The following is a 23870-nucleotide window of genomic DNA, read 5'->3' on the forward strand; positions in this document are numbered from 1 at the left end:
CAAAACTGGCAACAATCCAGGTGTCCTTTAGTGGGTGAAGGAACCTGGCTCCAGAAAATCATGCTGAGAAAAAAAAAAAAAAAAAGACAATCCCAAAAGGTTACATGCCGTACAACTACATTTATACAACATTCTTGAAATGACAAAATTACAGAAATGGAGAACAGATTGGTGGGTGCCAGAGGCTGTGGCAGGGGAGCAGGGGAAGGTGGATGTGGCTGGAAAAGGCCGAGAGGGCCCTTGTGCAGAGGAAACTGCCTGCATCCTGATGGCATTGACGTCTATGTTCTGGTTGTGGTGTGTGCTCAGGTCCCACGTGATGTTACCCCTGGGGTACAGTGGGAAAAGGATCCATATGATTTCTCTGTATTTAACAACTGCATGTGAATCTATAACAATCTGCAAATTAAAACTTCAATTAAAAAAAAAAAAAAAAAACCCAGCCCTGGCCATCTATCCAGGACCAGATAGGACTGGATCTATGAAGGGTTACCACTCAGCCCCATGGGGAGAAATCAGAAATGAATTGCAGAGTAGAATGGATGGGCCTCCCCAAGAACAAAGTGTTCAGCTGCTTGAGGCAGAGAGAAAACAGAGGTGATAATAATCTAAGCATCCCAGTGACTGTGGCCCGACACCCAAGTGTATTACTCGCTGGTCAGCCATACCCTCACAGTCAACAGCTGCATAGCTGACCCATTAGACAATGAGGCCCCATTTAAAGAATGAGTTGAATGGGGGAATCACAAATACAACTGACTTCTCTCAGCACACAGAGAGACGAAGTCGATGACCTCTGAGGCTCACTTTCTTCCATTCTAGGAGTCTTACATATTAGGGTAAGTTATGTCTCAGGGTGAACTAGCATGGTTATACTTGTACCCCTGCACCCTCACACTACTTATCCTGGCTACCCACCTGGGTGGCAGGGTGCTGGATGGCCAGGCCCCGAAGCAGCCTCAGGATAAACGGCAAGGCTGGGCGAGACAAAAACTTCTTCCAGATGTCGGCATCCAAGCTGCAAAGCAAATGAAGGCTTATTGGCAGGCCAGGGAAGCAAAGGCTACCTAAAACCAGTTGTTGACTCTGGCTTATTTAAAGCCCCGGTGCCTGTTTAAACGTGACCCTCTCTGAGTGTCATAGAATCACATAGAACCACCCAGCTCAGCTGAAAAGCCAGATAGAAGTGAGTATTCTAAGTAGAAACCAAAAAGTTGCCATCCTTTTCCCATAAGCCCCAAAGGACTCTGCAGTGGTTGGATGGTCACCCACACAGTTTCCAGAAAGGGTTGGGAGGCCCCAAGGAGGGCAAGGCGCACACGTGAAGCTTTACACCAAGATGCTGACAGAGAAGGAAAAGGAAAGGGCAAAGGGGAGACAAAGCAGCCCCTCTGTGGGAGGGCTTCATACTTCTTGGCGCTAGGGATGTGCTTTTTCATGTAGTCAAGCGCATTCTGGGTGATCCCCTTCTGGAGAATCAGATCCTTCAGCTGGTGCCCATTGCTGTTGTTCTTGATGCCAGCAGCTATTTTACAGAAGCAGTCCAGGAAGACTTTATCATCCCCACTGTGATCTTCATCATACCTAGAAGGAAAGAGCAGAGTCTGAGGGTGCGAAAAATGGACAAAACCCAATCATTCACTCTCTTGGTTAACAATTGTCAACAACCTATAGAGTATCAAGGCTAAATTCCCTAATGTGACACAAAGACCCTTCTGCCCTGGCACCTGCCACTCTCTCTGATACCTGCTATGTCTCCCACACTCACAGCTTTCTCTTGCACTCACACTTCTGCACACGTGATTCCATCTTGTCATATTCCTCCCACCTCACCAACCACTTTGCCTTCTCTGCCTAGCCAATTACTACTCCAATACAGTATATTTTAACTATTTACTTCCCAACTAGACTGAACTCCTTAAAAGCCAGAACAAGGCCACAAAAATCTAATAGAAATTCAGGTGATTCTTCTTCATCTCACAGACCTAGTTCAGGGTTTTTGTAGGAACTCTCATTTCACTATATGAAACCCAAGTAACATACTTATCAAAGTTGCAGTATGGTTTGAATCGCTCCACCAAGATCTGCATTTTCTCCACCTCTCCAAAGGAAAGGTACGGGATGATGCGAAGCAGGCCCTGGAGCACGCTGGGGTTGGAGCGGACGAAGGTGCTGTTGATCTGGTCCAAGAGCATCACGAGTTGATCCTTGTCACCTGTCAGGAGGAGGTTGCCCTGCAACAGAAACGAGGGTTGAAATCCCATGAATGCAGCCAGGACTGTGGCTGCAGCCAACATCTGAGCCCCAAAGGTCACCACTTCCATCTGAGTCATCAGGAGTAGCCTTAGAAGAACTGTGTCTCAGCACTTCCTGGGGAATAACAAACAGTATGAGTTTCACTTGAGAATGTGGTTTCTAAATTTCTGTGACAGTTCTTTTACTAGTGTCAGGTGGTCAAAATATACCAATACAATCTTCCTTTCCTGTAACAGAATGCAGGCTGCTGGACATTAATTTGGTCATAGCTCTAGCCAAATCATTACTGCCAATAAGAATGGAGAAAATTACAGGTGGAGAGAAATTCTGGGCGTTGGAGACCTGGGTTCTAGGCCTGATTTCCACCAGTAACCAACTAGATACCACAGTTGAGGAAATGCCAAGTTCAGGAAATGAAGTGTGCTGTTCAATTCCTGAACTATGAAACGGAAGATTGGACTAAAGCCCCTGTCTATCAACTGGGACATGCCAGGATTCCATTAATGAGCAGCTTTTGAGTAAAAGACTATCCTTAGCAATCTTGCTTGCTCCGAATCCAAAGATTTCAGGTTTCAATACAATTATGTCACCATTAGTTGAGTCTTGACATTCTAATGCTTAAGCAGGCTCCGTCATTCTCAGGTGGGCTAAGCCAGATGCAGGCCTGTTGTGGGCAATGGGACTGTGCAGGCTCTCAGTGCCTGCAGATGGAGGGGCCAGGCCCCACTCACCTTGTCCTCACTTAGGGGCTCAGCATTGGACTCATCAAGAATGATCTCCATGATGCTAAGCACCTGCTCAGCCACAGCTGCGCCCCCACTGTCCTTGCTTTCTTGTTCAGCTACAAGGGCCTGTAGGAGAAGGAGACCCAGTCACTCTCAGAATAAGACCACAGCCACTCACCGCTGATAGCATTTGCTCTCAAGGATCCCCTCATGGCCTTACTTCCCAGAGACCGTGTGTGTATGACTATGTGTATGTATGTGTGTGTATATGCATGTTCTGAGAGGGAGACAAGTGTGAGAGCTTTTGATGACAGGGAAAACGTGAAGTTCCAGATCTCATTCTTGGCTGCCTCAAGGAGAGGGAGACTTCTTTCCCATCGGTGTGTAGCCTAGACTGTTTAAGGGACTGCCTTCCTCTCATCTCTGATTTGAACTCAGGAAAGTAATGAGGAAGCTCTTAAGTGCCATGGCAGCAGCATGGGAATGGGCGGGGGGTGAGGGGCAACCAGAGAAGGGCAGCTGAATGATCCAAGCCTCTACACCAGTCAGCCAGAGAGATGAAGGGTTTGAAGAAGCCATGAGTCCATTTCATCTAAGCCCAGAACTGAAATGTCTTCCCTGCACCCAGACTTCCAAGGCTCACTCTTCATCATTTGCAGCCCATGCTCTTTACCAAGTTTAGAGTCCCCAGCATGACATTCAAGGTGTTCATTTCCAGTTTGACCAGTTGCTGCCGGTTGACTTTCACCTTCACGCAGTAACTGAACAATTTCAGTAGCACCTGACAAGAAAAGCCAGTCAAAACCCATGAGACCACATGAGAGTGTAAGACGCGGGGACCAGTAGGAAAGGGGTGTCTAAGCAGAGTCTGTCCTATACCATCAGCAGGGGTTCCTTTGAAATGAAGAGGACAGGAGGGAGAAGCGACCCTTAAGGGGACATGGTAAGATAGCTGGGCTCTCACAATAGAGATATATCCACAGGCTGGATATATCCACAGGTTGGATATATCTCTACCATCTCTAACACAATGGCAGTGATACCAGTTCCTAATGCAAGAGCTGATGCTCTGTTGTCTTGAGGGAAATCCCAGCATTAACTCAGACGCTAAACTAATAGTAAAGAGAATGATCCCAAAGCTCGTGGCCTGTGAGAGCTCAGAACCACATAGGTCATTTAAAACAAAGGCACAGGCCGGGCACAGTGGCTCACGTCTGTAATCCCAGCACTCCGGGAGGCCAAGGCAGGTGGATCACCTGAGGTTGGGAGTTCAAGACCAGCCTGACCAACATGGAGAAACCCCATCTCTACTAAAAATACAAAATCAGCCGAGCATGGTGGTGCATGGCTGTAGTCCCAGCTACTTAAGAGGCTGAGGCAGGAGAATTGCTTGAACCCAGGAGGTGGAGGTTGCGGTGAGCCAAGATCACGCCATGGCACTCCAGCCTGGGCGACAAGATCAAAACTCCATCTCAAAAAATAAAGGCACAATAATAATAGTAATAATAATAATATATATATATATATGTTCTCATGAACCCTGGGGGAGTGGGGGCTAGTGAAAATAATAGTATAATATTTGTGGTGCCTCTCTGGAATGTTCTAATCCTTACTAAGGAGATTACTTAGATAAATACCCAAACAAAACCCTACAATGCAAGAAATGAGTTACATTACAAAATCCATTTTAAAAACAATAATAATAATAATAGTAATAATGGTTAAAACAAGTGCAGTTATTTGGGGAAAGACAGTCAGACGCTGGCTGTACAGATAACTAAAGAGGTACCGGAGAAGGGAAGTAGGCCAGCAGGACGGAAGAGGGGTGTCTGAGAATGTAGAGGGCTCCTGACTGCCAGCTAAGGAGGTACTGGAGAGGGGAAGTGGGCCAGCAGGACGGGAAGAGGGGTGCCCAAGAATGTAGAGGGTTCCTAACTGCCTTCACCAACTCACACTGCTCCATGGCACCATGCTGCCCTCTAGGGTAAAATGACACAGTGGCCATAGCTTCTTTTCACAGGGGTCTCTCCCAGTGCAGAAAGGCTGGCCCCCACACCTTGCTGCCCCCAACTCACCGTCAGAAGGTGGCGTCCCTGCTTGAAATCTCTGATCCCAGCAAGTCTGTTAAGCATGCATTCCAGGCCCCCACACTGAGCCATCACACCAGCCATTTTGTATACTTCTTCTTCATCTTCTTCTTCATCTAGGGGAGAAGGGAAGCCAGCAGAAATGGAGGGGAAGGTGAAGATGGGAATAAACTAGGCCAGAATAAGACAGCCCTCTTCCTTTTCTCCAGTAAAGACACAGCCAATAAAAGGGGTCAATGATGGATGATATGAAACTATTCCACACTCAGTAGAAGCTTTTTTTAAGTTTCAAGTCAATTAAAATTACTTACTCAAATGTCAAAGTATGAGTACTTATATCATCAAGGGGGTGGGGGGGAAGAGAAAGTTAAAAATGAATCTGAATTCAAGTTTATTGTTAATTGCATTTTCCTCTAAAAGTTTGGTGGTTTTTTTTTTTTTGAATCCTCAGTGGTATCTGCATCATGCCATAGACATCTCTATTTTTCCTCAATTGAAGAAACAATCTCCCTACAACTCCAATGCAGAGGTGCAAGACAGAACCTACTGAGAATACCCCAATGTCCTGGGATGTGAGCCGCTCTGTAGTCCCAAACTCAAATCCAATGTGCAACACTGTCTATGATCTACCTGTGGTAGAGTCCAGGGACTCAATGAACTCCTCTGTGGCATCGCCCAGCAGCCCCCGCATACGATAAACAATCCTCATGGGCTCTCCCTGGGCAGAGAAAGTTGGAGAAAGGTACTTAAAAACAAGCCCACACAAATGCAAAGAACTCCATACCTGGTCTTGCTTAAAGCTACAGCAATGTGGAGAGCCTCTATTTTTCTACAAGGTCTCATCCACAACATCTAGAATCCAACTGCACAGCAATTCACTTAGGGGAAAGAATGCTAGTTTTATTTAGTGTCTACTATAAGCTAGACATGGTATGAAACATTTTAAAGACACTATCTCCTTCAGTTTCATTAGAACACTATGTAATTATTTAATATTTATTAAATGTTTTACTCTATGCCAGGTCCTATGCTAATTAAGTACTTTAGATGATCCTTTTATACAAGGTTACACTTGTTCAAGGTTACCAAGATATAAGTGGAGGTCTAATTCCAAGCCTGGACCTTCCGCAGGAGTAGAAACTCTCTCCCATCAATAGGAACTACTACCCAGGACAAGCAAGGCCATTTAAATCAAAGAGCTTTGACTCAAGTCTCAGGAATACAGGAAAAGAGAGTAGATCAATCTTTGCCTATAGAGATTCTGATGTCTTTATATAACTATACAAGGAGGGGGTTCATCCACAATTCTTTAAGCTAAACCCATAATCTGACTGGAATGATAAGAATCAAGGCTTTTATAAATGACAAAATTATAGCAACTTCACTAAATTGGAGGATCAGAAAAGTTCACTATATATCTGGCACAGAGCACATACAATATTATTATTCTCATTTTGCAGATTAGAAATTGGAGCTCAAAGTGACCCTCAATGAAATCCAGTGGGGGATTTGGTAGCACACTAATTCAAGCAGCCTGCCTCAAAGTATAGGCTTAGCTTCAGAACAGGAAACCCTGGAGGAAGACAACCCTCCAGAAAGGCCAGTTGTAGAAGTGTTTCCGGCTACGGGAGCCCAGTGAGAATTCCCTAAGAGAGAGAACCACCACAGACACTGAACACAGAGCAGGTTCTAGTCAGCAGCTAAAAAGGTAGGTTGCTTATCAGGGAAATGGAGGGCAAAGTAGAGAAGGGCAAAGCTGAAGTCCCAGAACAAAAGCTATCACAAACTCTGGACTTTGCCAGAAAACCTTCTAACTAGATTAAGCACATCAATATGAGGGGCAAATGATTCTCAATGTCTATCTTGCTTCACCATTCAAGGGAGATACCCTTGTGCATTCTTTGGGTTCACTACCACCATTTACAAGAGTGCCCACAGAAGCTTGGTCTTAATTTTTTATGTGCAACAGGGATTAAATCAGTATCGTTCTGTTTTGATGCTGAAATGTCTGTGACAAGATGTATTGACTGGGACAGTCCTCTGCCTGTCCCTCGGCCAACAGTGCAATATCGACCCAACTGGCAGCAGACCAACAGTAAACAGTGACCAGGATTCCCAGCCCAGTGGGAGAAAAGAAAGGAGAGAGGCGGAAATATGTAAAAAATTAAAGGCCAAAATGTACCAACAGTATACTGCCAATTTAGTTTCTCAAACTCTACAGAAGTGTTTGGGACCAAGTATAGAAAAGTTTGCTGTGCGTCCCTGCTACTAGTTTGCTGTAATTAAGTTACTTATCTGATACATGTACTAAAGACCTCTCCTCCCAACAGAAACAAGAGAAGGGAAGAAATGGCCTGAGGAGAGAGAAATGGAGGGGAAGAAAAAGAAACAGGAAGAGAGGAAAGGAAGGAACAGAGAGAGACTAAGAAAGGACAGAAAGGTGCAGGGGACCATCTAATACTTTCACAAGTGGACAAAGAGTATCACTCGTGATGGTCAAAAGGTACAGAGTGCTGGACTTCCTTCATTCCCTTTTCCCCTCCTCAAGAACAACTGCCTGTTTGAGCCTCAATTCCCCAACTAGTAAAACAGCAATGATGCTCCTTGACACAGCTACTGGAAAAATGTTCTATTAAGTGAGTAGGCCCATAAAAACTGATAATTAATCTCAGCTGAGAGGTGTCCATACTGAAGGGAACAAGACAGCAAGCATTCCCAACACAGAGCTTCCTTTGACACTCCCTGGCTTCCAGTCGTTGGGGTTTGACAACTTGCACAGCCCAGCAAAATGCTTTTGCTTTCCTGAGGCTCTTCAACCTTCATTAGTCAGATGCCTCCAAAGGATGATTGGTTTTCCTCACACAACCCCAAATAGGGAAAGTAAAGCCTAAGAGAGCTGCTACAAGCAGGGTAAATGACGATGAACAATGGCTCCTGCTGGTACAAGTCTGCATAGCATAAGTCAGAAAAGGGAAACCACACCTCCAAGCAAAAAAGCAGGCACATACCTCATTCGTGGTACACCAGACTTTTTTGTAAACTTCAGCCACAGGAAGGTCCAAACTAATGATTTTATTGTTCACTAGAAGCTGAACAGAAAAGCAGGTGAAGCTGTTATTCTAAATAATTGTAAGGCAAGTAAAATCCAAGAGCAAAGGGCACTTTATGGCAATGGTTCATAATTCATCATTTTTGTATGTCATGGACCTATCAACTCTCCCACTGTAAAAAAAAAAAAAAAAAAGCACATGTGTGCAAAACACACAGAATTTTGTGCACAATTTCAGGGGCTGCAAGCATCCCTAACCCACACATGGGCTGCAGCTTAGACACACCCGCTGGGGACCTTCTCCTGCAGGCTCAGAACCAGAAAAGGCTTTTCACTGTGTAAAAACGCCAGACCCTCAAGGGTATGCCAGAAGGTAACTGACACAGGGCCATAAACCTACGCAAGGGGTAAAATACCAGTATTTAGGGGACTTAGGTAACTCAGACTCACCGAGAAGTCTCTGCCAGATGCAACAATAATAAACACCTACCACTACTATAACCAACAGCCACCAAGAATATGCTTATTTCCTGCCAGGCCCTGGGCAGAGCCCTTTACAGGTTATTAACCTTAGCACTAGGTGAGATAGAAAGGTGCAAATCAATAAACCCAATTTATAGAGCAATAAACTGAAGGCCACCTGCCCCAGGTTAATCAGCTACTAGGAGGAAGCACCTGGATTTGGTCCCAGCCCCTGCTCTTAAACATGGGCACCACTGTCCTACGCTCATTACCTCCATGCCACTGTCATCTTCCAGGAGGGCCACCAAATCACAGTCCTGGCAAATCTTGTTCTTTATATCCCTCATCAGTGGCCCGATGCCTGGCTCATTGCTGCTATATGGGTTCCCAGGCATCCTGCCCTGTAAGAAGTCTTCTTGTTGGGGATCCTTCTCCAGGGTCACAAAGAACTCAGTGACTTCATTCTCCTCCTGGAGGACAAAGGGAAGGGTACATCAGAAGGGATGGCAGAGGGGGGACACTCGAGGAAAACACACCACACTCAGCAAGTCCCCCAAACACTTAAAAAGACTGCATCTCCTTTGAACCCCCAGGGCAGATTAGGAGACAAAGCCTAACAAAACAAGCAGACAAGGAGTGACATATGAGAGATGTGTTAATGAAATGGGGGAAGGGGTGCAAGGAGGGACCTTCCTTCCTCCTCCTGCCGGTCTCATGTGATGCTAACCAATTTGGGGCCAGAGGACTTTGTCACTGATGACCCTGAAGTCAAGGAAAGGGCTTCTCTATGGGACATGACACTCAGCCACACCCACAATGAGTTCTCATTGCTAGCTGACGATACTAGTGTTCATCCTTCCTCAACAGCAGGAAGGGTCCTCTGGATCATACTGTGCTTCTGCATAGCTCAGTCTAGGGAGAAAAACACATGCTGCATGTGTGCACAAAATACAGGGCAGAAAAAGAAGGAAGAGAATGAAAATAACTTTATACTATAGCTCAATGCTGCCTCTCCACAGCATGCTGGATTGATATGCAATGGGATTTTGGTAATGGAGGTTAGACCTAGTTTTTAAAAAAACATGATTCTTTACTTGAATCCAGGAAACTAAGACCAAGGAAGGTCATTAAATGTCCCATTGTGAGCAAGAGAAAAATTATGAGGTTGCTTCTCTTTTATGGTGGTGGATCTTCTTTAACTGCTGACTAAGTGGCCCACCACTGGTACAATGCACCATAACTTGAATGAATCACCAAGAGGTTTCATGGCCAAGTGGCCCGTGCTGACACGCGAGAGCCATAGGAAGCACCGCACTGCTTACAGGATAAATGATGCTGCAGAGCCTCTCGAAGATGAACACCGGGGTCCGGTAGTCATCCAGGTTGTAGCGCTTGGCTGTCTCAATGCACACAGCCATGAAGGCCTTGGTTTCTGATTCTGTACCTGCCAGAAATCAAAGCGGCCAAGTTAGGAAGGAGCCTCACCCACGCAAACTGAAATGAGACTTCTAGTTGAAGTACCATCATTGACAAATTATTTCTGCCTGGTAAGTCTTTAAACACCCTACATGGCAGTATCAATAGTTCAAACTGGAAATATTATGCTGATTGATTTTATCCTCAGACCACATTCAGTTTGAAACCCGTAACACCCAAGTCAATGCACTGCATCATGACTGGCTGTGTACATGTCTTGCTCTCTCTCAGCATATAACCTCCTCAAGGAGACGGGCGGTGCCTTATTTAACTAGCATCTCCTTGCCCAAAATAGGCACTCAAAAAATGTCAAATAATTCTGTGTTCCAGTCAAATCAAATGGAAGTTATAGTTAGTTTTTAACTTCATTCTAAAAGATTAGGTAGAATGTCCTCTATAAGCAAAAAAGACAACTTAAAGTAACATGAAGGTGAGAAAATATGGTCTTTAAAAAGGTCCCATTCCAGCACTTTGAGCTCACAAGTTCGAGACCAGCCTAGGAATGTGGTGAAACACCATCTCTACAAAAAACACAAAAGTTAGCTGGGCATGGTGGCACACGCCTATAGTCCCAGCTACTTGGAAGGCTGAGATGGGAGGGTGGCTTGAGCCCAGAAGGCAGAGGTTACAGTGAGCCAAGATCGAACCACAGTACTCCAGCCTGGGTGACAGAGTTAGACTTTGTCTCCAAAACAAAACAAAACAAAACAAAACAAAGTCTCACTGTCGCATTCTTGGTGGGTCTGCGGCAAAAAAAAAAGCGGGGGGTAAAGGTCCCTGACAAAGTCACAAACCAGGTGGTATGATGAAAATGGCATCAGAAAGACTTCCATTTCGGGCAATAAAGCAAACAAGGTTCCCTGACCTGCTCCTCACTCCCCACCATGCAAAAACAATTTAAAGTGTTGAATAAAAATGTATCACTGAACTGCCACACTACCACAGAACAGCCAAAAGTCAAAAACTAAGAGAAATTGGGAAGCCAGAGAGATTAGCAAAACACCAGTCAGTTTCTGCGTTGAGCTTTGGTTTCCATGCCCTGACCAGATTTGAGAGGTGGATAAAGACCCGAATTCACTGAGTCCAAGAGTCTAGCAGGAATCCCCCACTCCATGCCCCACAAACACAAAACTGGTACCCCAAAGATCTCTGCACCAAGGGGGTGCAACTATACCTTTCCCCCAGCCAAGTAACTGAGGAAATTGTCTTTCTTTAAACTTTAGCATCAAGTAGCAGGGAAAAAAATCTCCTCTGAAAACTCATAATGAGCTGTCTCCTCATAGGGGCTTGCAGCTCAAACCTCTCACTACCTAGGAGGTCTGAAAAACTTGAGGCTCAGAACTGGAACAGCAGTGCCCTGAGCTGCCTCACAGAAGCAATTATTTATCTTCTCTGGAGAAACACATCTTTGGTCCAGTCCTAAAGAATTTCTACAGATAAAGCTAAAAAATATGAGGTCACAGTCAAAACTCACAAAATATAACAAGACTTTAAGATACCATGAGCAAGAGCCACAATAACAAACTGCAGAATCAGGCCTATAAATACCTCAAATTTTAGAATTATCAGACACAAATGTTTAATATGCTTATAGATCACATAAGGGAGGGAAATGTGAATCTTAAAAAAGAGACCATAAAACCTAGAACTACAAGAATTCAACGGGTAGATTAAACATGTATATATAGTGAAGAAAAAATGAATTGAAGAAATTGTCAAAAATGCAGCACAAATATACAATGAGATAAACACCATGAAAGAGAGATGGAGAGACATGGACGACAGTGAAAATGGAGTTTCACAAGGAAAAGAAAGAGAACACAGCAGAGGGGATTAAAGAGACAATGGCTGAGAATTTTCCAGGCTGATAAAAGACATCAATCAGAGAGCCTTTGACCTTGTTCTGCTCGATAAGCTCAACATGAAAAGTCCAAAGTGACTGAGCCCAGCTCTAGTATTGAAAATTCCAAGAGCCAAAACTTTGTTAAGAAAAGGGTCTCTCTTTGAATGCAGGGAGATGTTTGCCCACCTCCTCTGGCTCTGCGGAACTCAGGGAAATGTGTCAAATGCACCTAGCCAGCCCCAGAAGGAACAGTGTGCCTCAGGGCTCCAGGCCACTGGGCAGTGCTACCTGTGGTCATGTCCTCCAGCATCTCCAGCAGCATGTCCTGTGTCTCATCAATCAGCTTGGTCCTCTGCACCACCAGCTTTCGCAAGCACAGGTATCCATTCAGCACAGTACCCACCAAGCGACTTTTAAAATGTCTTTTGATGGATTCCACCTCAACAAAGGAGGAGAGAAGGCCTGTGGAGATGGGAAGATGTTGCTATGAGAGCTCTGGATGAGAATATAAGGAAGGTCTATGTCTTCAAAAGATAATGAGTAGCTCAAAAAGCAGGGAAAATCTATTTTTGTGCACAGGACAGAGCAGGTGTTCAACGAGCAGAAGCAGTCAGTAGCAAACAGAGTCTCAAAATCACAACCATGTCGATACAGAAAAAAAATGCAGAGCTTAAATCTGCATTAAGGTCAGTATGAGAGAGAGTTAACCTCAGCACTCAAGGAACTAAGGGTTGTCCCTACAACAGATTCAGGATGCCCTAGAGGAAGGTCCAGGTGGCTCTCTTTACCTGTGAGACTTTTAAGGGCATAGCCCTGCTGCAGATCAGTGCTCAGGGTAGCCTCCTCCAGGGCCAGCAGACGGGCTATTTCCTAAACAGGATGACAAGTGCAGTCACTGCCAAGGATACCAGTTACCTCCACCACCGTCCCAGGAGCTGGCAGCACCAACCACTCAGTAGTCACACCTTCTTCCTCGAACCCTTGCACAACTCCTTTCCAGGAGGCCAACAAGAGTTGCAGTGCTGGTGAAGGATTGCTTAAAAACTGAGAACAGTCAAAATGCCCCCAAGAGACTGCTATAGCCATATGATAAATATAATAAAGTCACAAAAATATTTCCAAATACCTTCAACAAGTATTTCTTCTCGGCAAAAACAAACAAAACAGCATGGTAGAGTTTACATCAAAGTGCAATGAAAGGAGGATTAGGGAAGGGGCTCTCCTGGGCAATAGGGTAGGATACCTTAGTGATGAGGTTGCCCACATAGGGTAGGACTCCCCGAGCTGCCAAGTAGACTTTCCAGTGTGCGGAAGTGATAAGCTTCTGGTAGAGAGCCAGGTACTCAGCCGCACACTCCCCAGCTATGCTCAGCTCGTCCAGGTAACTGCCACCAAGAGGGACAGGGCACTACTAGTCAAGAACTCTTAACACTTTGAATGGCTCTGAGGCTCCCCTTTCTCCTCCCAATCTTTCCTATCTTCTGCTGTCTGTCTCTCCCACTTCCTAGAGGGTGGAGGAAGAACATCCCAGAAAGCTCCAATTCCCACATGGGAATTTCCGACACCTAGGAAGCATTCAGAGCACACTACAGGGAATGAATGCCACAGCATCTAAGCATTCACATTTTGGCACTGATTGCTATGAGATAATTAAATAAGATAATGCATGCCAAGCATTTAAGTACTCAATCTCAATAAATATTAGCTGCATAAGATCTCAATAAATATTAGCTGTTGCTGCTCACACCCACACCACCACCACCACCACCACCACCACCACCACCACTGCTACCACTAAAATTCAGCTATTTAACACTTTGTTGTTTCAGGGGTCTTCTACAGGGAATGAAAGTGTGCCTTTCATTACCCTGATCCATGGATTTCCCCGAGGAAGATGAAAAGGCTCTAGAGGAAGTCTAACCACGCCCCCAAGCCCACTCCCAAATGGTACCTGGTAAGCAGATCCAGGACCTGCTGCTTGCGGCTGGGAACGGTGGCTAGAGCTTCCACAATGGTACAGGCTGCCTGGCGTGCAGCCTGTGTTGCTGGAGTGAAAAGCACCTGCAAGATGAGGGAGAGAAGGGGCCAGAGGCTCAGATGATGCCCTGCCTCACCAGGCCCCAGCAGGGCAGTCAACTGCCACCCATCTAAGAGAGGTCTTCTGGCACCTCTCTAGGAAAATGTTAGAGGTAAAAGTCCCCAGCTAACACAAGACTCGGATGTTGTAGATGGGGAAAGGGGCTATGAAAGAGCCCTGCTTCTTCCTGGAGACTTCTGCATCAGGAGATGTGAAGAACGTATCTACAATAAGTGAAGTAGGAAAAAGGGATCTTCCTTAGCAAAGATGCTGATAATTTTTTGGGGGACACTTACATTTAATGTAAACCAAGTATTTCTTATTTTATATATGAATGGATAAATGGATTACCTAACATAGAATTACTTTAGCTAGAAAGAAGAGGGAGAGGAAGGACAGCAGAAGATACAAACAAATGGAAAGAGAAAAGGGACGATGGTCAGGGAGGAAAGCAGAAAGCATAAGGAGCTTGTTGAGATAAGCAGAAGAAGTTCTGTTTCAGCCCATCCACAGGCTAGCCCAGCAGCTGCAACCAAGAACCTGTACCCACTTCCTATTTGAAAGGAAGCAAGAACAGCAAAGAGAAAGAAGAGACGGCAGCACAAACACATGATGAGGGCCAGAAACACATTGCTCAGAGTCTGGGGTCAGGGTCAGGGGGTGAAGAGTCCAGAAAATGGCCACTCACTTGGCGCAGCCAGTTGTTATGTCCCAGTTTGAGATCCAAGGGGGAGGTCCTCTTCCCCCGACGACTCAAGAACTGTTTCCACCTCCATACATACTTCTCAGTCAAATAGAGATGGCGGAGCTCTGATTTGCTGGGGGCTTTCCCATTGCCATCTATCCCTGCAGGGCCAAGGGTTAAAGGGGTAGGTAAGTGAAAGACAGTGATAGAAGGCAGAGCTGTCAGAGCACAGGCAGGAGTTCCCGGCATCTTGAAAAGACAGATAGGTATACCTCTGATAGGAAGACACTTCTTCCAGGCGTCATAAGATGCCTTGGGGTCTCTCTTGAGCCACAGTTGAGCCTGGGCATGGATCTCATTGCAGTATGGTTTCACCGTGGTGAGGGCCTCCACGGGGACATCCTGGAGGAGACAAGCGGGGCAAGGTGAGGGCGCTCAAAAGCACACCTGAGACATAGCCCCAACAGCATGGCACTGGTGCCCTAGGGGATGACGTGCAAAGCCAAGATGATCAGAATGATCAACATGTGTATCCTTCATGCCCAAATGTGCTCCTGTTAAACCATTTTGATCCAATTTAGCAGCAGCATCTCCACACTGAGCTTAAGGTCACTGATTTTTATTGTGCAGCAGAAGCTGTGGCTGGTTTCCTACAGACAATCCTATAGCACATACACTAATTCCTATCCCACGGCTGATTTGCAGTTTCCCAAGTATAAATCTTCCACAGGTCACAAGCAGCCTCCAGAATGCAAACTGTCACTAACCAGAAGCAGCCTGCAGACAGAGAGCCACAGACAGCACTCCAGGCCAGCAGATCTCAAGCTGTTTGGCCTCAGAACCCTGTTATACTCTGAAAATTATTAAGGAGTCCAGAGAGCTTTGCTTTACATGGTTGTATCTATCGATATTTCTCATGTTAAAAATTAAAACTGGCTGGGCATGGTGACTCACGCCTATAATCCCAGCACTTTGGGAGCCCAGGGTGGGCAGATGATGCTTTAGGCCAGGAGTTCGAGACCAGCCTGGCTAATATGGTGAAACCCTGTCTCAATAAAAAATACCAAAAAAAATAGCTGGGCATGGTAGCATAGGCCTGTAATCCCAGCTACTCAGGGGGCTGAGGCAGGAGGATTGCTTGCACCCAGGAGGCAGAGTTTCCAGTGAGTGGAGATCTTGACACTGCACTCCAGGTTAGGTGACAGAATGGGACCCTGTCTCAAAAAAAAAAAAAAAAAAAAAAAACCACCCAAATAAATACAAAACTGAGAAATTCTTAAGATATTTGTTAATTCACTTAAAAAGGAGAGTAAATCTATTATTTATCAACCTAAATTTTATATTTTCCAAAACAAAAATAACCTACAGAAACATGTGGCACTGTTTTAAATTTTTGATAATTGTTTAATGACTGCCTTATAAGACATCTGGATTCTCGTATCTGCTGCTATGGTCAAAGTGCCATGTTAGGTGGTTTTGGCTGAAGTATATGAAAAACATTGGGCCTCATACAGATATGCAGTTGGAAAAGGAAAGAATATTTTAATAACTTTTTCAATGAATTATGGATTTTTTTGAGACTATATCAAAATTCAACAAATTATAGGGTCTGAAAGATTAGCCGTAGTATGGACTCTGAAATCACATCAATAAACTTTTCATAGTTCACTACACTAACCTTCATTTTTTACCCAACAGGATACAACATGCATTGGTCATTAGAAAACACTAGTTTAGCCGGGCGCGGTGGCTCAAGCCTGTAATCCCAGCACTTTGGGAGGCCGAGGCGGGTGGATCACGAGGTCAAGAGATCGAGACCATCTTGGTCAACATGGTGAAACCCCGTCTCTACTAATACAAAAAATTAGCTGGGCACGGTGGCGCGTGCCTGTAATCCCAGCTACTCAGGAGGCTGAGGCAGGAGAATTGCCTGAACCCAGGAGGCGGAGATTGCAGTGAGCCGAGATCACGCCATTGCGCTCCAGCCTGAGTATCAAGAGCGAAACTCCGTCTCAAAAAAAAAAAAAAAAAAAAAAGAAAACACTAGTTTACATGGTCATGTCAGTTCTTCTTAAAGCTCACTTCATTCATTTTGAGGAAAGTATCTGCCAAATATCTAAGCCTGAACAACCATAATTTGCCCATCAGCCATTTTTTCAAGCACAAGCTTAAAGCTTGAGAGACCCATGGAAAGGCAGCTGGTTCATATGGCATCTCGCACAAGTGCCTTTCCTCAGCACAACGGCTGTACTTGGGGTGCAGCAGAGTCCCTTTTGGTGTACTTGTTTTGTCACACTGAGCATTAAATAGATTCATACCCAAGAGTGGAGATTTAATGAAATTAATTTGTACTGCCTCATCAAGGATATTCTTGATGAAACCAGGTGGCAGTGAAGAGCTGCACGGGGCCACCGCCTTGTCCACCTAAGGCACCGGCTGTCTCCCCAGTAGCAAAGGTTTTGTACCATCAGCACAAACATCACAAGAATGACAGGGGCAAACAGTGTCTTAGGACGATTATGAAAATAACTTTGTCCTCACAGATCTCTGAATGTCTTAAGAATACCCCAGGGTCCGTGAGCCAGATTTTAAGAACTGCTGCTCTTGCTAAGTTACACCGGAGAAAAATGTGAACATCAACACCAGGCCCCAGTCCTCACAGGGCAAGTAATTCCGTGAAAAGTCTCCCTTTGCCTCACACTGTGGAAAAAAATGATGGTCATGTGGGAATGGGTGTCCTCTTCTCAACCAAGGGTTGATTTGATTTGCTGGGAATCTGGGGGGAAATAATCCCTCCATCAAAGGGAAGGAAGCAGAGCGCCCAGTGCTGCCTTTTCTGAAGGCAGCTTCAATGTCCAGCTTCCCCCGATCATAACCCTAGTGCTTAGCACTCAGAAAGCAATCTTCCTGCCATTAGGACTCTGCTCCTCTTAAGGGATGGCCCATCAGACAGAGCAGGAATCAGAACGACCCAAGGCCCAAGTCAGGGCAAGTTGGTGGCAGAGCCTTAGGCATGGCCCAAAAAAAGAATTATGGCCTGTCAATTCAAAAGCTGATACAAGCAAGTCAATCTGTGGCTCAGCTTCAATTATTTTAGGATAGAAACTTGGTTCCCCTTAAGGGACGGCCCATCAGAAAGAGCAGGAATCAGAATGACCCAAGGCCCAATCCAGGGCAAGTTGGTGGCAGAGCCTTAGGCATGACCCAAAGAAAGGATTGTGGTCTGTCAGTTCAAAAGCTGATACAAGCAAGTCAATCTGTGCTCAGCTAGTTATTTCAGGATAGAAACTTGGTTTCCTTTATTCACTTAACAATAATTTTCTAAGCAGCTATTATAGGTGCTATGCCATCCTATATACTAGACATAAAAAATACGATGGTCCAGTCCCTGGATTCAAGGAGCTTACAGCTAGTCTACTTAGTAGAGAACTGACCCTCGAAGGAGCAGCTAACAAAGTGAAGGAAAACATCCTAGACAGAGAAAGAAGATAGCCACAGCTAAATAAGGCCTAACTTAGGCAGACACTGTTTTGATCACTTGGTCTGCACTGTCATTTATTTTTCACAACACTTCAAGGTGGAGGCTGTATTCCCATTTTATAGATGGGGAAACTAAGGAACAACTTGCCCAAGGTCACAATGCTAATAAATGGAAGTGCTGGGATTTGAACTCAGACAGTCTGCTTTAGAGCCTGGGATTTCTATCACTGCACAGCACTGCATGTGCAAAGGCACAGGGGCAGGAAGGAAGCAATGCTTTCCAGGGGCTGCAAGTTATCTAACATGAGTGGAGAAAGAGGTCATCCTCCACAGTTAGCCACTTTGCTCTCTGCTTTGTAGTTTCATGTTTATTTTACTTTAACCATCCATCTCAAAAATCCCAACCCGTGTCTGCCGAACTAAGGCAAAGGCGGCACTGGAGCGACTCAGGTGAGGTGGGCTTGAGGCAAGGCAGAGACTGTGAGGAGGCAGGGCACACTGCCAGGGAATGAGGATGGCAGCTGCCCTGCTTTCCTTCTTAGACCCCTGCTTGGCCCAGTACCTTGTTCTTCTTGCTAGTGGGAGCAGGTGGTTTAATCAGCTTCTGCAAGATCCGCAGGCACATGAGGGTAATGTTCTCAACCACCACGGGAGTCTTAATGTTCACAGCCATGAGGAAAAGGCTAAGCGCTGGGGATGATCAGGAAAGGCAGAGTCACAATCAGGAACACCACACACCTGCTCTGCAGAGGCCGCCCAAACATCAGTTTCCCTCCTCCTCTCCCACTCCGGCCAGGACTGCACTTTGGAGCCCTTTCCTTTCTCTGAAAAGCCCCTAACTCACCACAGCGTAACCGAAGCTCCCAGCAGCTGTCCTCCTTGGAGATAGAATCCGTCAGCAGCAGCATTTCATACTGTAGGCTACTTGCCTAGAAGGCAGTGGGAAGAGACATGAGTCAAGAGGGTCAGCTCCGATCCAGTGACTCTTAAGTATTTATACAATTTCTGGTCCTAGGTGGCTCCAACAGAGACAAAGGACAGACAAGACCCTTGTATTCCGGGCTCTCGCCTGGGAAAACCGTTCTAGATGTAAACTCTGTAGTGTTCTGCTCCTGCCCTCCTCAGTCACCATAGGACCTGGGAAGGGGGAAGCTGAGGAACACAAGGCATATGAGCAGGGAGTCAGAGAAGACAGCTGGGCCTGCTAAGCCGGCTCACCAGATCAGGGTTGGCCCAGTGGCCCTTCAGAGCTGTGGAGACCTTGCCAATAATCAGGTCATTCATCTGCTGGGTGGCTTCCGGGTTGTCTCTGCAGAAGCAAAGAGAAATGGAGTCCTATAATTCATATCAGGTGTGACACTCCTTTCCACCTGAAGGAGCCCAGAGAAAACAAAATCAGTATCTAATGCTACCTGGCTCCAAATTTTCTACTTCCTTCCCAGGCGCAAGACTACAGGTTTGGCTTCACAAAACTTTGGTTGGTAATAATAAAGGGCCAGTCACAGCTGCCTTGCCTATGAACAGATGCTAACCGAGGGGAGAGAAGCACCACCTTATGGGGCCCATGTCCCGGGTGACAGAGCCCCTGCTGTCTGGTGTGACACAGTCTCCAAAACCTACAGGTCAACTCTTAGTCTTGGTCACAACTCTTTCCCCGTCTTCTGCATCTGCCTGCACATCACTTTCCACAAGGCCCCCACATGCCAGTTGACGTCTCTTTGTAACAATGTTCCTATTATTAATGACACAAACCAAACCGTATCACGTCACTCTTACTTCCCAACATACTGAATAAGCCCCAAAGTCCTCACACAGGCCCACAAGACCCTACAGGATGGGCCCTCGCACCCTCCAACCTGATCCTCCTCCCATGTTTTCCCCACTGCATCCGTCCCCAGCTACACGGGCTCCTTGTCGTGCCCTAGCATTCCCGACATGCACCTGCTCTCAGCTCCCCATTTGCTACTTCCTAGGCATGCAGCCCACTGCTGAGACACTGCCACAGCTGGCCCTTTCCTTCACACAGGTCTTTGCTCAAGTATTACCTCCTTGGCAAAGTCCTTCTTGACCACCTTTATCCAAACAGCACGCCTTCTTGCAATCAGGATCACCATCCCTGCTTTATTTTTCTTCACAATCTTATTTCCTAACATTATATTGTGCAGTTCTCCCCATCCAGAATATAAGCCACATAAGGATGGAACTTCATTCCATTTACCACTATATCCCCAGAGTCTGTATCAATGCCTGGCATTCAGCAGCTGCTCAATAAATACTTGTTAAATTAGTGAATAAATAATATAGCAAGTACCATTTATCAAGCACCTAACATGTTCCAGAATTTATGCCACACAAGGTAAGCCACATAACTCTGGCTGCAGGATCTGGGACATACTAAGCACTAGACATGTATGAGTTCTTTACTGTACAACCTTTAAGTTGTACTAAGTTGTTGTACAACCTTTACTGTACAACCTTAACATGCCTTTAAGTTATTTATTATTGTCAGGTTTTTGTTTTTTGAGACGGAGTCTCTCTCTGTCACCCAGGCTGGAGTGCAGTGGTGCCATCTCAGCTCACTGCAACCTACACCTCCTGGGTTCAAGCAATTCTCCTGCCTCAGCCTCTCAAGTAGCTGGGATTACAGGCATGCACCACGCCTGGGTAATTTTTGTATTTTTAACGAAGAGAAGGTTTCACCATGTTGGCCAGGCTGGTCTTCAATTCCTAACCTCAAATGATGCACCAGCCTCAGCCTCCAAAAGTGCTGGGATTATGGGCAAGAGCCACTGCACCTGGCCTGTTGTCAGTATTTTTCAGATGAGGAAAACACAGGCTCAGAGAAATTAAGGAATCTGTCCATGGCATACAGTACAAGGTATCAGATACTGAAACTGAGTCTTTCCAATCCATAGTCCAAGCTCTTAATCCCTAGGCCCCACTGCTCTGCTCCACTATCTTCTTTCATGTGAGTCTTTCTTAAGTTCAAGTCTCTCCCTTTCTCTTCCCTCATGAGGACTCAGAGACAGTTTCCTCACGACACTGTACTGGAGCCAACAAAGCACAGGCCGAACATGCCATTTACAAGGAAACCTGGGTTTTAATGCTTCCCAAGCTCGCTCACCTACACCCTGTGTATCTTTCCATCTTTCCTCTGCTATAAGCTACCTAACCTGTTGGGCAGTCAGAAGCACTATTCTGTGTACCCTCTAACGTTCCTGGCATGGCTGCTGCCACCATCCTGAGTGTCAATAGGAACCACTAGGCCTATAACCATGGTGTAGGTGCTGACCGAGTTAGGAGGCACATGAGCTGGCGGACCTCCTCCCGCATGGCCGCAGCCCCTCGGCGAAGATTATAATCAAAGAGCTCCCGTATAAGGCCCTGGGAGACAAGGATGTGCCTCAAGGCTGGGTTGGTGGCCAGGGCCCGAAGTAGTGTGATACAATGTTCTGTAACAGCTGAGGCGCAGCCATAGCACTTGGTGGAGGATGTGTGGCCACAGCCCAGGACAGATAAGGCACGGTACTGGCTGGCAGTGAACGTGGGCTGTACGGAGGTCCGGGATGATTTAGTGGCTGCTTCCCTCTGCTGTAGGTCGTATTCCAACAACTCTTTACGTGAAGCAAAGACTTTCTAAGAACAAAAAAGGCAACAATAATGGAAACTGGCAATTAAAATAAGAAGAGGATGTTAAGTGGAAAATGAGTTTTGCTTTAGAAAAAAATTTACATGCATAATATAATTTAATCTGCTCAATAACTCAACTAGTTAGATGCTTTATCTCCATTTTACAGAGAAGGAAAGTGAATCTCGGAGGAACTGGCTTAACCAAGGTAAGTGACAGAGTTAGAACTCAGACTCAGATGCCAGGTTCATGCTCTTAACTCCCATGTAACAAAGACAAAGGTCAGAAGCTAATACACGTGTGGCAAAGATGGCACTCCAGCAATCTGGGGTTGAGGGGGAAGGTAAACTGGATGCTCTCCTTATATGAGGCACCGCTGGCTATGGCCAGCCTCCCATCCCATGAAGATTAGGTCTGTGACGTTGCAACTGACATATGGCCCACCCTGCTTGATTGCAGTTGGTGTGCCTTGCCCTACAGCCTGCAAACACGGCATATCAGAAAAAGAGGAACAGAACATTGGCACCAAATTTTTTAAGACCAGTAACCCGTCTACCAAGAGATGGGTTGTTAATGGCTAAAAAAAACCCATATCTGTGCTACCTTCCCATCACCAGTATTCTCAGTTATCTAGCATGAACTCAGCATTCTGACCAGGGCCATAAATCACAGCCGGGGAGATGCTGTTTGGTGCAGCCATCTGCCTGCCTTTTCAGCTGGACTGGGCAGGAACACCACCAAGACCTGGGTTGCTGCAGGAGAGAGCAGCAGGACTGCTTTGAAGACAATGCCAGTAACACTCGGACAAAACACACCCAAAAGCTGCTCCCCACTCTCTACCTGGATGATTTTGGAGAGTTCATCAAAAGAGTTCTTGCAGTCTCCACAGTACTCCTGAGCCAACTGCAGTATATAACGATTCACGCTGGCAGAAGTGGAGCTGATGCCCCCTGCTGTTCCTGAGTCATCCTGCAACCCCAAGAGGTAAGCTGTCAGGCTTCCCACCTAAGGTGATCTCACCTAGGGGCAGTCTTCTGATCATGGCCCACGGGCTTCTCCACATGCCCTCTGCAGTGTAGGATAATTACCTGTGGCTTTTCTGGAGCTGCCTCATTCACTTTGCAGAGCAGGTTCTCCAGCTGTGGCCGGTGTCCCATCAGCTGATGATACACTCGATCAGCTTTGTCCAAAAGTGTATTGATGTTGGATACAGCCTAGATGGAAAAAGACAGACTTGAGCGAAGGTTTTTTAGCTGACGACTTTCCCTGAGTAATCCTAATTGCTAACCATTTACTAGAACATTTCCCACGGGTCAGGCACTGTGTTTCATACATTATCTCTGTTCTTCACAATAATCCTTCCTGTGAGGTGGGAATATTATTTCCAATAAAAATGCAATGCACATCTGTGATATATAGTAACACAATGCTGAGAGAAGTAACTTATACCAAGTTACACAAGTATTAAAAGTTTGGGTGGAATTCGAATTTCTGTCCTGACTCCAAAGCTAAATGTTCTTCTGTTACCTGAATAGGTGCCCCCTTTTCACTGTTCCTTAATATCTAGGACCCCCCCTCTACACTCACACACACATTATGCTGACTGGGAACTAGCGCTGGACAAGCTAATACTGAGGGAGGGCCAGCAGCCTCAATATGAAGCAGTCTGTGGAACAAACACAGGGCAAAGCATTCAAATCCAAAGTTACCTGTACCTGGAGATACTCTAATTTCATTACCGACCAACGCTTTTCTAAAATCCTATGCAAACCATGTGTTCCAACACATCTTATGCCATTCTTTGCTCCCATCCAAAAGCTGGGCCCTGAAACTGGTGCTGAGTCAAGGAAGGCTTGGGCTAGAAAGCAAAGCACACTGCAGTGCACCAGCTCTGCCCAAAGTCCAGATCAAGGCCACTGCCCTGAGTCTAGGCCAGACTTGGCCTCACCTTCTTCCGATCTTCTTCATTTTCAATGGGATCCACTGCACAGCAAGGCTTGGCATAGAGCATGAAGTCGAAGCGGGCATATTTACAGAAGCCACAGGCATTGCAGAGGAAGGGATCCTTTTCATCATAGTTGATGGATCTGAGTAACCAAAGC

At 45.9% G+C, this 23870-nt stretch overlaps 1 protein-coding gene across 4 annotated transcripts in view; it reads right to left on the reverse strand.

Moving 5' to 3' along the window:
* The window catches only part of UBR4 (ubiquitin protein ligase E3 component n-recognin 4), a 139581-nt gene that overhangs the window by 18486 nt on the left and 97225 nt on the right, over positions 1 to 23870 (reverse strand). For all 4 annotated transcript variants that reach the window (XM_021668430.2, XM_064363364.1, XM_064363365.1 and 1 more), the window contains 23 exons: positions 23717 to 23855; positions 22857 to 22982; positions 22609 to 22737; positions 21433 to 21776; positions 19359 to 19449; positions 18985 to 19069; positions 18703 to 18830; positions 14933 to 15062; positions 14664 to 14821; positions 13850 to 13959; positions 13142 to 13283; positions 12687 to 12768; positions 12187 to 12360; positions 9902 to 10023; positions 8852 to 9049; positions 8077 to 8157; positions 5699 to 5786; positions 5057 to 5184; positions 3655 to 3762; positions 2988 to 3107; positions 2044 to 2234; positions 1411 to 1584; positions 919 to 1018 (listed from right to left, as the gene is read on the reverse strand). In XM_021668430.2, coding sequence (XP_021524105.2) covers positions 919 to 1018; positions 1411 to 1584; positions 2044 to 2234; positions 2988 to 3107; positions 3655 to 3762; positions 5057 to 5184; positions 5699 to 5786; positions 8077 to 8157; positions 8852 to 9049; positions 9902 to 10023; positions 12187 to 12360; positions 12687 to 12768; positions 13142 to 13283; positions 13850 to 13959; positions 14664 to 14821; positions 14933 to 15062; positions 18703 to 18830; positions 18985 to 19069; positions 19359 to 19449; positions 21433 to 21776; positions 22609 to 22737; positions 22857 to 22982; positions 23717 to 23855 — 3148 coding nt within the window. The remainder of the gene's footprint in view (positions 1 to 918; positions 1019 to 1410; positions 1585 to 2043; positions 2235 to 2987; positions 3108 to 3654; positions 3763 to 5056; positions 5185 to 5698; positions 5787 to 8076; positions 8158 to 8851; positions 9050 to 9901; positions 10024 to 12186; positions 12361 to 12686; positions 12769 to 13141; positions 13284 to 13849; positions 13960 to 14663; positions 14822 to 14932; positions 15063 to 18702; positions 18831 to 18984; positions 19070 to 19358; positions 19450 to 21432; positions 21777 to 22608; positions 22738 to 22856; positions 22983 to 23716; positions 23856 to 23870) is intronic.

The sequence above is a fragment of the Aotus nancymaae genome, unplaced genomic scaffold, assembly GCF_030222135.1.
Source record: "Aotus nancymaae isolate 86718 unplaced genomic scaffold, 86718_ANA_hifiasm-v0.15.2.pri h1tg000053l, whole genome shotgun sequence".
In the NCBI taxonomy this organism is placed as follows: Eukaryota; Metazoa; Chordata; class Mammalia; order Primates; family Aotidae; genus Aotus; species Aotus nancymaae.